The sequence below is a fragment of the Salmo salar genome, chromosome ssa01 (assembly GCF_905237065.1).
Source record: "Salmo salar chromosome ssa01, Ssal_v3.1, whole genome shotgun sequence".
NCBI classification, from domain to species: Eukaryota; Metazoa; Chordata; class Actinopteri; order Salmoniformes; family Salmonidae; genus Salmo; species Salmo salar.
In genome coordinates, this window is record NC_059442.1 from 129,950,819 (window position 1) to 129,963,742 (window position 12,924).

General features: G+C 42.0%; 2 protein-coding genes across 4 annotated transcripts in view; one reads left to right on the forward strand and one right to left on the reverse strand.

Moving 5' to 3' along the window:
- Positions 1-2,640, forward strand: part of LOC106561138 (CAP-Gly domain-containing linker protein 1) — a 34,873-nt gene extending 32,233 nt beyond the window's left edge. For both annotated transcript variants that reach the window (XM_045688934.1, XM_045688938.1), the window contains 3 exons: positions 76-294; positions 448-560; positions 709-2,640. In XM_045688934.1, the coding sequence (XP_045544890.1) occupies positions 76-294; positions 448-560; positions 709-943 (567 nt within the window). In that variant the 3' untranslated portion in view covers positions 944-2,640. The remainder of the gene's footprint in view (positions 1-75; positions 295-447; positions 561-708) is intronic.
- A 691-nt stretch (positions 2,641-3,331) lies between these two features.
- LOC106562575 (B-cell CLL/lymphoma 7 protein family member A) lies at positions 3,332-11,154 on the reverse strand. Of its 2 annotated transcripts, XM_045688941.1 has the most exons (7): positions 10,954-11,099; positions 8,717-8,845; positions 7,729-7,813; positions 7,470-7,566; positions 6,785-6,934; positions 5,870-5,982; positions 3,332-5,426 (listed from the first exon to the last, which is right to left on the reverse strand). In XM_045688941.1, exons 2-7 carry the CDS (start codon positions 8,794-8,796, stop codon positions 5,352-5,354), a joined length of 600 nt encoding a protein of 199 aa, XP_045544897.1. In that variant the 5' UTR covers positions 8,797-8,845; positions 10,954-11,099; the 3' UTR covers positions 3,332-5,351. The 2 variants fall into 2 exon arrangements, with proteins under 2 accessions (XP_045544897.1, XP_013982995.1); XM_014127520.2 differs by lacking the exon at positions 8,717-8,845 and having other exon boundaries at positions 10,954-11,154.
- Positions 11,155-12,924: the final 1,770 nt, after the last annotated feature.

Below are 12,924 nucleotides of genomic sequence, written 5' to 3' on the forward strand. Positions count from 1 at the left end.
TGCTTTTTCTCTGGGCTGCCATACAACGGCTGTATCTCTATATTCATTGAAACCTGTCTCTCTGTCTCCCTGTAGATTGCGGTGCTGCGAGGTGAGAACGCCATAGCCAAGACGCTGCAGTCTGCCGTTGAGGCGCTGGAGAGAGACAAGGCCCAGCTACAGGGATGTGTCACCAGCCTGGAGCAAAGGCTCATGGGACAGCAGGCCTCCGAGGGAGGGGACAGTGGAATGCCTTCCTCAGGTGACGCAGTTCTGGACCAGCTGAGAGAAGAGAAGGAGTTTGCAGAGGGACAGGTATGATTCGCAATAAGTATTCAAATTGCATCATCTGCTTGTCACTTATACAGTATAGAATTTGCATAGATAGATATCCACCCCACCCTTTCTTATATAAACTTGACTGTGGTCTCTCTTTCTTCTCTCCCTCCATCTATTTTCCTCCTTCAGATTAACTTCCTGAACAGTGTGATCGTGGACCTGCAGAGGAAGAACGAGGAGTTGAAGGTGAAGCTGAAGAAGATGGTTCTGGCTGAGTTCAACGGCAACGACGGCACTGACGGGTCAGTCTTATAACCTATAACCTCTGAACCCAAACCCCAAACTTAGCCCTCACTTACAGTTGTTGACAGACCCGTCAACATGCAATATTTTGCATTTCCCTAATCACTTTCTCTCTCTCTTCCTCTCTCTCGGTCTCTCCCTCTCTAGTTTGGAAGAGTGTGGATCTAAGAAGGACAAGAAGGCTCCTCCTCGTCTGTTCTGTGATATTTGTGACTGTTTCGATCTCCATGACACCGAAGACTGTCCGACCCAGGCCCAGAGCCCTGACTCAGTGCCCCACTCTTCCTTCAAGGGCAAGCCAGCCGACCAGCGGCCGTACTGCGACATCTGTGAGGCCTTTGGTCACTCCACAGAGTCCTGCCAAGATGACCAGACCTTCTAGAATCACTCTCATCCACAGTATCCCACCCCTGCCCTGCACAGACCGCCAAACACCAACCAGACTCCCTCTGGGTTTTTATATCGGATTTATATACGTCACTTACTGTCACAGTCCACTTAGATAACTCAAAATCCCCCACTACGTAACTCTCCTATTACTTCTACTACTTCCTCTCACAAACTTTTCTCTCCTCCCTCTCCAACTCTCCTTTCCTCACTCTCCTCCCTCTCTCTAATTCTCCTCCCTCTCCTCTCTAACTCTCCTCCCTCTCTCTAACTCCCTCTCCGACATGTAATATCCATGTTAGGAACTAAAGGAATTAGTCTTCTGTTATTAGTTCATAAACAAAACATCTTCTGTTATTAGTTCATTCTTTTATGTTTAAAAAAAAAAATAATATTATATACAGCATGGGTTGGGTTTTGACTTCAGTTCTCCCAGGAATTAAACTTCCTATATGTAACCGGGCAAGAGGGAAGGCATTTGATGATGCAGACGTCCGTGAAGGTGAAGGGCCTGGATGCACCAGAGTGGTTCACTGCTAATAGCACTATTAATGATGACTGTTTCTCAAACACATTCCTGTCTTTCACATGTCACATTCCCGAGTCAGTGTGCTGTGTCCAGACCCTGACCCTTTTATTTATTTATTTAACCCTTATTTTACCAGGTGAGTTGACTGAGAACACATTCTCATTTACAGCAACGACCTGGGGAATAGTTACAGGGGAGAGGAGGGGGAGGGATGACCCTATGGATGTCCCCTCCACAAAGGGAACAGGGTAATACCACAGGACACACAGTCTACCTGTACTACCAGGTTGTGTTCAGCAGGCACAAAATGATAGAGGACATTTTGGAACTGAGGAGTTATTTTGGGAAATTCTCCAGAAAAACGCACATGATGTTTTAATGCCTACTGCACATCAGCCTGGTGCTGGTGGCAGGTGTTCACCCAAACTAAGGTAACCGAACGCCAGCCACTTAACTTGTTGTTGCACTACTCACTTTAAAACTCCCTCTTTAGAATCCAGGACACACTTAGAAACTGCCACGCTAAATGAAAAAACTAACTTTTCGACACGGAAAACGACCTAGTTACTGTCACCTTTTATGTGCAGCCTGTGTATTTTATGTATTGTCTTTTAAAAACGACCTGTCCTGTAATAGATATATATACGTGTACTAGAGCTATGTACTGAAGCACACAGTTTGGATCATATTGAATCGCCCGGTGTAACAAAGCTATGTATGATAGATCTATGGGACTAACCAATGACACCGGCCTTTGTAAATAACCATCAGAAGCTTTCTGAAAAACTAAATGTGCACAAGGTGCCATGGAAACAAAAAGGATCTTTTACGTGCATTTTATTTTTCTGCTCTGCTGATAGACTGACCCGTACGCTGTATGATTAACGATGTACCGGCTCCAGGGAACAAACATAACGCACTTGTAATGATGTTATTAACTCTATAAGCACATTGTGGACTCTTTACTAAGTGACGTGACTGTTTAGTGCACTGTTTTCTATGTTTCAAATAACGCTAAGGCATCATCTATAAAGGCTTTATAAAGGGTTTGTTAATTGGTAGACTGTTATAAACCCTTTACAGATGAGGACCCTACTGTAAAGCGGTACTGGTTTTCTATGTTGTGTACAAAAAATACAATAAAAACAAATACTCTACCTGTAGAATGTTGATTTCCTCTTATCATCTGATGATGTAAGTTACAGTCTGGGGTGGAACAAACAACCATATTGCTTACGCCTATCCAATCCATCCTTTCAGATCTACATGGAGTGTCCAGTGGGTAGTAGAGATTGTTTCTGGACAAGACTCCTCTCTGCTCAGCCCCACAAACAACTGCCACCAGCCCCCCACCCCCAAACTTACTAACCACACCAGGCTGTTTTCGTCTCACAGACCAATAAGTACAAGAACTGCTCATAATTAATTCATCCCCAGATACATTACCCCTGAAAGGACAAGGGGAACTGAAATAACCCTCTCCATTTTTCATGAGTTCCCCTCAAATACAACAGAAGGAAAATAGTTTCACTGAAAAACAGGCCCCTAAAAGAGAAGGGGAAGTCTGTAGGGAAGGGAAGTGTTTGAGTGCAAACTGAAAGCCAGCTGCTACCTCAGATTGCATTCCCTCTAAGTCTCATGTGCTTCTCATCGGAGTACTCAAAGTATATGCATTAGGAAGATAAATCTGCAGGCCTCAATCCAAAATGAGTAGGAAGAATTGCTTCTTTTGACATATAATTCAAACAGAAGTAAAATACAGAAACTTACCTATGTTGAAGAGTTCTTTAATTTAGTACTTGAGGTAATACGTCTGAAATCAATGGGCAACAGAAAACACACTGGGTAAAAAAACATTTTTGGGCTTTTTATTAATAAAACAAAACCATTGGACATGATAAAATCTGAGCACTAGCGATGGAATAAATAAGTCAAACCAAACCATCAACGTGTACAAGATCATTCTAAACTGAAACAATATGGTCCCAAGAAAACAAGCATCTGACATGTTTTCTCAGCTCTTTATATACACAGTTCATATGAGTTAAACTAGAAGCATTAATCGGCTCAATCAGAATCAGGTGAAAACTAAAACATAATAAAAGATATGTAAAAGACAGATATCTAAAGAAACTGAATGTTGTACATACTGCTCTTCTAACTGTTCATGTCAATTACATAGCATCACTAGTACCAGCTCTGCTGGACTGTAAATGAGGTATATGCTAAGCCGTCCTCTGTCTCCACTAAAATGCCATTTCATTTCATTTCTCTCTATTGAACTGATGTTTGGATGTGTGTATCCACTGATAAACAGTGGGTCAGACAGGCTCATGCTCTGAGATACCCATGTCTACATCATCTGCCATCTGAACTCATTGATTTCCGAGGAAATTAATTATTATTGATTGATGAAGTCACCCGAACCAAAACATACATAAATAGGTTTGAGGTTGATTTTTTTTGGTGTGGAGTTGACAGATTTGTGCGAATATGCGTTCCTTCCTCTATCCGGAAGTTAGGTTGCGACCCACAGAGAGCACCTTGAATGAGGATCTGAGCACCTTGAATGAGAATCTGAGCCACAGTTTGAACTACAAGACTGACTAGACACTGAGGGGAGGTTATGAAAGATGATACACGTAGTAGTACATTTAAATTACCGCGATGGCAATGAAGACTCATATAAAAACTATCATTGTTGTTGACCAAGTGGGAATTTAGCCTGGACACCAACATATTTCTGTCTAACTCCTCAACTCTTTCGTAGTCGTCATGCCTTTTGACAGGAAAGAAGCTGGGAGGAGAAACTTGATTGACACCCAGGCTCGTGGAAAGCTACTGACTCCCTCAAAGTCAATTCTTCTTTCAGATATTTGCAGAATGCAGTTTTGTACAGTACATGTTGTCTTTCTAACAGTAACCAATGTGAAACAAACTGTTTATCGTTGAATGTAAATGCTGAATAAAATCATTAGCGTCAGCTCAATGTTAAAACCATAAGGCAAATAAAAACATGGTACAATAAAAAAAAGTAGTTAAAAACAGTTTGACCTACCGAGTACGTTATATCATAATAATCAAAGCACACCCTTAGATAAAACCTACGTATGCTACAAGCCTGTCTTCGCAAAAAAAAAAGAAACGTGACCTGAACCACTGTTGTTCTTCCTCTAGAAAACAAAGCAAGTTAAATAAAACTAAAATAACAATAAACTGACAGAAATCCACACCCAGCACAGCAGCAGTAAAACCATAGTGTGCCGTTTTTGTGACATTATACCTTAACAGTGCATTGACCCTCCTGGGCTAAACAACAACCCCAAAACTAAACTAAACAACCTGGAAAGTGTCCTAAACAAACACCGGAACAACCAAAGGTGAGTTAGGGGGGAGGTTTGACGTGGCTCCTGGGTTAAAAGATGAGAGCTACAGATCTAGGATCAGTTTACCTTCCCTTGTATCCTAATTTTAACCGTCAGGGGGGAAAACATAGAAACTAACCTTAGATCACTGTCTAGGGGAAACTTCATCCTACTCTGTTAGCGTGTGGTGCCAGCGTAGAATGTGAAGTCCCATATTGTCAGTGTGTTTGTGTCACAGGTGCAGGTCAGTGTTTCTCTTCTGGGAAGAGCTGGGCTCACAGCGCAACCCCTGGCCATGGAGGGGATAACAGGCTGGTTCATAGAACTACTCGTGGCATTAGTGAGGGAGTGAGTGAGGAAGAAGAGGAGGAGGGAAGGAAGAAGGCTTAGTGGAGGGAGATAAAGTCCTTTCTCCCTCTGCTCGGCAGAGTGTTAGGGGCTACGGGGGGAGGAAGAAAGGGAGGGAAGGGAGGTGAGGAAGAAGATAGAGAAGAAAGGATGCAGCGCATCTATTTCTCCTCGTAGTCCTGAGATGGAGACTCCTGCTTGCTCTTCTTACTGGGAGGAGCCTCTTCCTCCTGTTCCTGCCAGCCCAGAAACACAAACACACAGTCAGATAAGGGTGTTTTAGCTAAAATAAGGCTGTACCAGCTTGTCTCTGCTAACATACATTTTTTGCATTTGAGTCATTTAGCAGACACTCTTTTCCAGAGCGACTTACAGGAGCAACTAGGGTTAAGTGCCTTGCTTAAGGGCACATCCACAGATTTTTCACCTAGTCGGCTCAGGGACTCGAACCAGCGAGCTTTCGGTTGCTGGCCCAACACTCTTAACAGACAGGCTACCTGCCGCCCACAAACATACAAACAACTACAGCTGATGAAGTTATCGGTTCATCTATTTATTTAGAAGTGTGGACGGGATAAAAAAAAACTTAAATTAATCATCTGGTTTCCAGGAGGTCCTCAGGCCACTCATCTTCTTCATGGAGGAAGAGTAGAATATACAGTATAGTAGAACAGAGTACCTGAGTGGCTTCGCGGCTGTCTGAGGTGTCCTTGTCTCCTGAGGACGTCTGTCTGCTGTCTCTCTTGTCCCCCTGTCCTCTCTCTGAGCCCTCCGTGGACAGGTTGCTCTTCGCTGCACCACAAACACATTAACACACGACATGAATCCCCTGGTAAACCTGGCAGATCTGTTACTGTTGAATGACTGCGTTTGACCATCAATTACAAGACATTCTGCTACGAGACATTCTAATGTTGACTATTCATACTTGACCCTTTTTTTCTACAAACAACTCAAGGGATACTGGAAAGGAATTCTAAACCCATTGAAGCCACTGTGTGGTAATATGCAGTAGTTACAAATGTTCACCAACAAAGGTACAACTGGGGAGGAGTAGTACATGTAGGAGTAGAGAGAAAGAGAGAGGGGTAGAGAGAGAAAGAGAGAGGGGTAGAGAGAGAAAGAGAGAGGGGTAGAGAGAGAAAGAGAGAGAGAGGGGTAGAGAGAGAAAGAGAGAGGGGTAGAGAGAGAAAGAGAGAGGGGTAGAGAGAGAAAGAGAGAGGGGTAGAGAGAGAGTTCTATTTTGCACCAGGCTGAGAGAGGTTTCTTGTTAGTAGGGGGTGAAGATGGGAGGGTTGGCAGTTGAAGCCCCGAGGGTCTGGTCACAGCTGAACTCTCTCTCTATATCCTTCTCTCTCCCCCTCTCAGCGTGATGAGTCCCTGAGTACTGCCCTGTGACTTCAGGCCTAACCAGCTAACCAAACAGGAATTGAATATACACTGTTCTTCTAAAACCTGCCATTAGCTTCACCCATCCACTTCTATTAGAAGTGTCTAAGGAAAGGGCCACAATAGGAGGGGATTTCAGGGTTGGCAATTGTCCGTGATATCACGTTGGTAGTGGTGGTGGTGGGTGTGTGTGCGCGTGTCTCACTCCTCTTGCTGTCAGGGCTCTGGTCGCTCTTGGCCTCACTGCTGTCGCCGTGGGATACGGCAGAGGGTTCGGGGGCGGGGCTAGTGCTGCAGCTGGTTTCCTGTTTGATGGGAGAGGAGTCGGCGATGGAACTCTGGTTACTGTTGTCGTCTCGAGAGAGAGAATGAGAGAGAGAGTGGGCTTTTAATTTGGTTTAACTTTCAATTCCATTCTGGGTTCACAGGAATACATACACCGACCCACACACCGGGTGTAAAGTGTCCTACAGAGTTTAAAGCTGCAGAGCCACATGGTTTATTGTGAGATACAGCCGCAACTAGATATCAGCCAATTAAATTATGTTTGTAATTAAGTGATAAGTGACAGCAAGATTCATACAAATATCCATGGTGAAAACCAAATGCTAGTCTAAAAGAAATGTGAGAATTTTCATAGTGGAGATCAAGTTTATAAATTGCTTGGCTGGGCTGATGAGACAATGGATTGCGCAGTGAGATAGAACAGAGTAAATAGGCATTTTAACGTCATAGATTTAGCTGGTGGTAACTTGTGGAATAGACACCGGCTGGAATGCGGTTTTAACCAATCAGCTTCCAGGATTAGACCCACCAGTTGTATAAATCTGCAATAATGGACCGTTCGTCAGAGTATGGCGGCTATGGACTCTGAATTGAGCATTACTCACCATGCATGTCCATCATCCCAGGAGAAGAGCTGTTCTCAGGTGTGGTCAATTCTGACCCATACTTCTCATCCTTCCCCTTCTTCTTCTTCTTACTCTTCTGCAAGACAACAGACAGGGGGCAGAAATACTGGTTACATACAACACAGTGACGTGATGTGAGTTTGAAGAGGTGCTTAGAGAATTCCTGTAAAAGACATATCTTCTGAACTTTAATGCGGCTGACGTGTGTGTGTGTGGGGGGGGGGGGGGGGTTACATACGTCATCTGCTGATTTGGGCTCAGTCACTGGAACCCACTTGAAGATCCTCAGGGATGTGTCTCCTACGGTCACCCATTTCTTCTCCCTGATAGACACACACAGGTTTAGAATTAATTGAATGGTTCACTTCAATTCCCATTCAATGTTTTTTTAGTGATATAAACTGGACCAGTGGTACACGCAAAACACCATAAAGAACAAAGTCAGACAGAAACAAGAACATGGAGACACTCACAGACTATAGTAATAAAAGTAAATACAATTTCATTGATTGATTAATAGAATAACGGTTCCCAGTGGTGATTTTAGCGCTATACAACTGCTACACCTGGCTATCAACGGAGCCTTGTCTGGCAGCGAAACAGTTGATTCAGCTTCATTTACTGCCTTTAAAAAAACATAGCTGATATGGCTGAATTGCTTAAACAAATGTGATTTCTACTGACAATTGAGATGTACAAACTATGGCATAAGGGGGCAACAAGCGGATAAGAGGCAATCCGTAATTTCGATTAAGACATTAATGAGCGAGTTAGGACGGACGTAGTCAATATAACTATTTGTTCAGCACTTTTGAAATGTACAGCGACAGAATTCAGAACATGGGCCATTCTTACAGTGTTCTCCCTGTACACCAAGTCAGAACCGTAGGATGAATAAAGGGAGCTCATAAGCAGACAATGAAAGCTCTTACAATATTCGATGATTACATTTCTCAAAAACAGGTTATAAGCTACATGTGGACCACCAAGTCAGAACAGTGGGCAAAATGAAGAGGTGAAAATAGAACAAATAATTAGGGTGAGGCACATGGGCTACTAACGGCTAACTTAAGTGATAATGCCCGAGAAGCCAATGTTTGTTGGATATATTGGCCCGGGTGTTGTTAAGCCCGATACAAAGTATTACTTTCTTAGCTACAGTATACATATCTCCCTGGCACATTACATCATTTATGCAGCAGCATACAAGACATGTTAGGACTCACCTTGTTGTGCTGTGCTCACTTGAACAGGAAGGTGGCACGGCGGTCCTTCCTGGGCAAATTTTGTCATCAAACTTTGTCATCAAAGTCTGGCATTCTCTGGATTTATGGTGCTTTCAAGAGAACTGGGAACTCGAAGAAAAAAAAAGGTTGAATCATGATGACATCAGTGATCTTCACGTTGTGACGCTAGAAAGAGGCCCGAGTTCCAGATTTACAATTCAGAGTTGGATGAAAGTTTAAAATGTATTTTACCAGTTTTAGCTAGTTTTTTTCCAAGTTCCCAGTTGTCTTGAACTCACTAAAGTCAGATTTTGCAGTTCTGGGTTAACAGTTGTTTTGAGCGCAGCACAAATCATGCTTCATTGACAGCATGGTCAATGTTGAATGTTTATAATTTTAAACTAGGAAAAGAGACCCTTAATCTTAGACTTGGGACCACACAGCCAATCCACTGAATAGCAGGCTAATGATTGATTTGCAATGCTTGCAGTTTGCCACTGATTCCTTCCAAACCACTCATTGTTGAATTTGCGAATTCCAACTTGTTGTGTAATGTTTATGTCCAATGGCCGATGAGCACCGATACGTTTTATCTATAATTTCTCTTCATATGACAAGGATTAAATAGGATTTACCAGTAGATTGTCGACTTGATTCATGATGATGACTGCTAGCTAAGATTTAGAAAGTATGATGTTGACATGATCAGTCCAATCAAAGTTACTGTAGATATAATGTGATTTGACATCATTTTATCTGTAGCCAATGACCTTGAGCCTTCTTGGATGGGCACTTCTAATGTAACTCTATGGCAGCACCCAAGGGGCTAGAATTTTAGAGCTCTACCCTTAGACTTGGCGGTGACGTAGTGTCCCCATTAGTCACAGTACACTGAGCCAATCACGGCGCAATGCTCCGTATTTTCTGCTGGCTTGCCCCACCACCACAGAAAGCACCGAGCTAGGTTGAAACACCTGCATTTTGGAGCTGCCTTACTCAAGAAAACAAAAAAAAGAGACCATGTTTGTATGCGGCTTTATTAACTCAATGATATATATATATATATTTTTTTTTACATTGCTTGCAAAATTATGTGACACGTATTAATGCCAAAATAACATGACTGTTTATTTTTTGCTATAAATGTGAGGCTCAAAACAGGTCGGGCAGTCTTGAATGACAGGTCGCCAGTGATGGTTCCCATCCCTCCTAGTTAAAACCAATATGAGGCCTTTTTGCGTAATAATAAAACAGTAATTGAATTTGTGCACTAGCATATGTGATTCGATACGAATGTGGGCCTGTTACAATTGAAAATCGAAATAGTTTTGATTCAACAGGTACAGACACAATTGATACAAATATGAAAACAAACTTCAGTAGGCTATTAGAATGTTTTAATTCTTTCCATCTTAAAGGTTTCCTGATTGAAGGCTATTTGCAAATTACAATAAGTCCCTACCGCTTTTTAACAGTGAGCTTTCAATTGTTTAGCAGATTCACTTAATAATGGAGACACTCGTGCAGCATCTCAATTTTTATTCATAAAGTAAACGATTCACATTAATCCACTGTTGAAAATAAATGGTGCCTTGATAGAAAGCAATTCATTAACAATTTTTTAATTAAAAAAACGTAATCCAGTGGTATTGCTAAACATTTAAAATGTTATATTTCTAAAACCCTGAGACTGACTCATTGCGTGTTCAGTCAAACATGAGTACTCCCTCTCCCAGCCCCCAAGCGCAATCTCTATTTGACCTAAAGGGCGACTCGAAGCGCTTAATTTAAAACTCCAGACGGTCTAAAAAGTACTCCGACTCTAGAGCGCACTAGTCGTAGCCTATAGTCCCGAAGTATGTTTTTGAATGATTTGCGTCGAGTCGGCGTTCTGAAACAGTCCGCTCTCTCCCTCTCGGCTACTACAACGGCCAGGAAAAAAGGAATGGCTTCATGTGACTGCAACGAAATGGCTTCTGGGTTCAACCCACATTAAACCTTGGTGGAAAATTCTCTAAAATCATAGGGATGTGGTTTGCAGACGATTAGATATAGGTAGTCGCGCACACCACGAGTGCGCCCTAGCGCACCTGAGTAGAGAATCTGTCCTAAATTCCCTTAAAATATCTGCCGTCTTTCAATTGCATTCTCGCTCGTTCTCTCCCCTCACCCCCACCCCCAACAAGCAAGGCTTTTCCTCATGTTAGGTAACGAGTGTTTTTTTCCCTCTTTCTTACCATTTCCGTACTTTCTCAATCGCGGCCATAACCCGCTTGATGTCATCTTTCGCCCTGCTCCGGGTCTCCGCTCGGACCGACCTGCCCGACATTGCCGCGGTTGGAAGGCTAGAATATTTTTAAAGCTCGCCGGCAGTTCAGACACAATGCAAACACTCAGTACAGAGCCAACGCGCCTGCGCCGAGAGGAGAGACGCGAGTAGAGGCCGCAGCTGCAGAGAGTTGCCCTGTTTCCCCGCTGTGATCCACACAGGAGAACAAAGCGACACAAACTCAACTGCGGAAAACTATGGCTAAAACTTATTTGCCGGAAAAAAATACTCTTGGTATAACAACAAAGTAAAACTCTCATGTTGTAGCAATATAGATATATGCCGAAATGTATGTGTTTCTATGCATAGGCTAGATAATAAACTAGGTTAAACTTGAACCACACACAATAGTCTTCTAGACTCCAAAAGACCACAACAATTATTTGAGGCATCCTTTACAAAATTACATAGATCACAAATGAGTGTCTTGGTTTTTATTGCAGACTTTCCGTTAGACCGTTTTTGATACATAAGCAGCACAATATTTTCTCAGAATCAATATTTTTTCACAGAATCAAAGCAACGCTCCTTATTTACTGTTTTTTCACAGTAGTAAATAAAGTTAATAGTAAAACAGAGTGAGAACAATGTGAAGGCAATTGAAGGTTACAAAAAAATGGTTAGGGGTTGGGTTGGTGATCAAGATTGGGGGTTTAGTAAAGTTTTATGTCTTGGACTTTAAAGAAAAAAAATTTGATTTCAGCCTTGTGACTTTACATAAACAGACACCCATGTCATATGTCTCTTTATGGCTAGGATTTCCATAATTTTATGAATGAATAAAGTCAGATTAGATCAAGATCATGAAGTGAAAAACAATGTTTACTTCAAAGTATCATTAATAACACACAGCTGAAGTTCCTTGTTACTTCCCTTATAAGGTCATCATTTCACAAATGACCCTCCTGTCAACTACATGTCTACAGCACATACAAATGTGAAGGTCCTACGCTTCTTCCTTTTCATAACCTCCATAACAGAGACAACATACACTTTCTCATAGCACAACACACACCCCAAAGCCGAAGTGTTCCTTTTTTATCTCTTACTTCCCCTGTCATTAGCACACAAACAACCACAGCTGTCAACTTCAGCAGGTTCTCACTGTTAAAAGGGGCAATCTGCAGTTGCTACAAAAATGTTTGGACTTATAAATTAATGATATGTACCCATTGCATTTTGAAGAATACAACGTATACAGTGCCTTCAGAAAGTAGTCACACTTATTCCATATTTTTGTTGTGTTACAACATGGGATTAAAATTTATTTAATTGCCATTTTTTGTCAACGATCTACAAAAAAATACTTTCTTTATTTTATTTATGGAAAATAAAACACATAAAAAGTGCATTCGGAAAGTATTCAGACGCTTTCCCTTGTCCCCCATTTTTTTAACGTTACAGCCTTGTTCTAAAATGTATTAAATAGTTTATTCTTCTCATCAATCTACACACAATACCCCATAATGACAAAGCAAAAACAGAAATACCTTATTTACATAAGTATTCAGACCCTTTGTTATGAGACTAGAAATTGAGCTCAGGTGCATCCTGTTTCCATTGATCATCCTTGAGATGTTTCTACAACTTGATTGGAGTCCACCTGTGGTCAATTCAATTGATTGGACATGATTTTGGAAAGGCACACACCTGTCTACATAAGGTCCCACAGTTGACAATGCATGTCAGAGCAAAAACCAAAGGAATTGTCCGTAGAGTGCTGAGACAGGATTATGTCGAGGCACAGATCTGGGGAAGTGTACAAAAACAATTATGCAGCATTGAAGGTTCCCAACAACACAGTGGCCGCCATCATTCTTAAATGGTAGAAGTTTGGAACCACCAATACTCTTCCTAGAGCTGGCTGCCAGGCCAAACT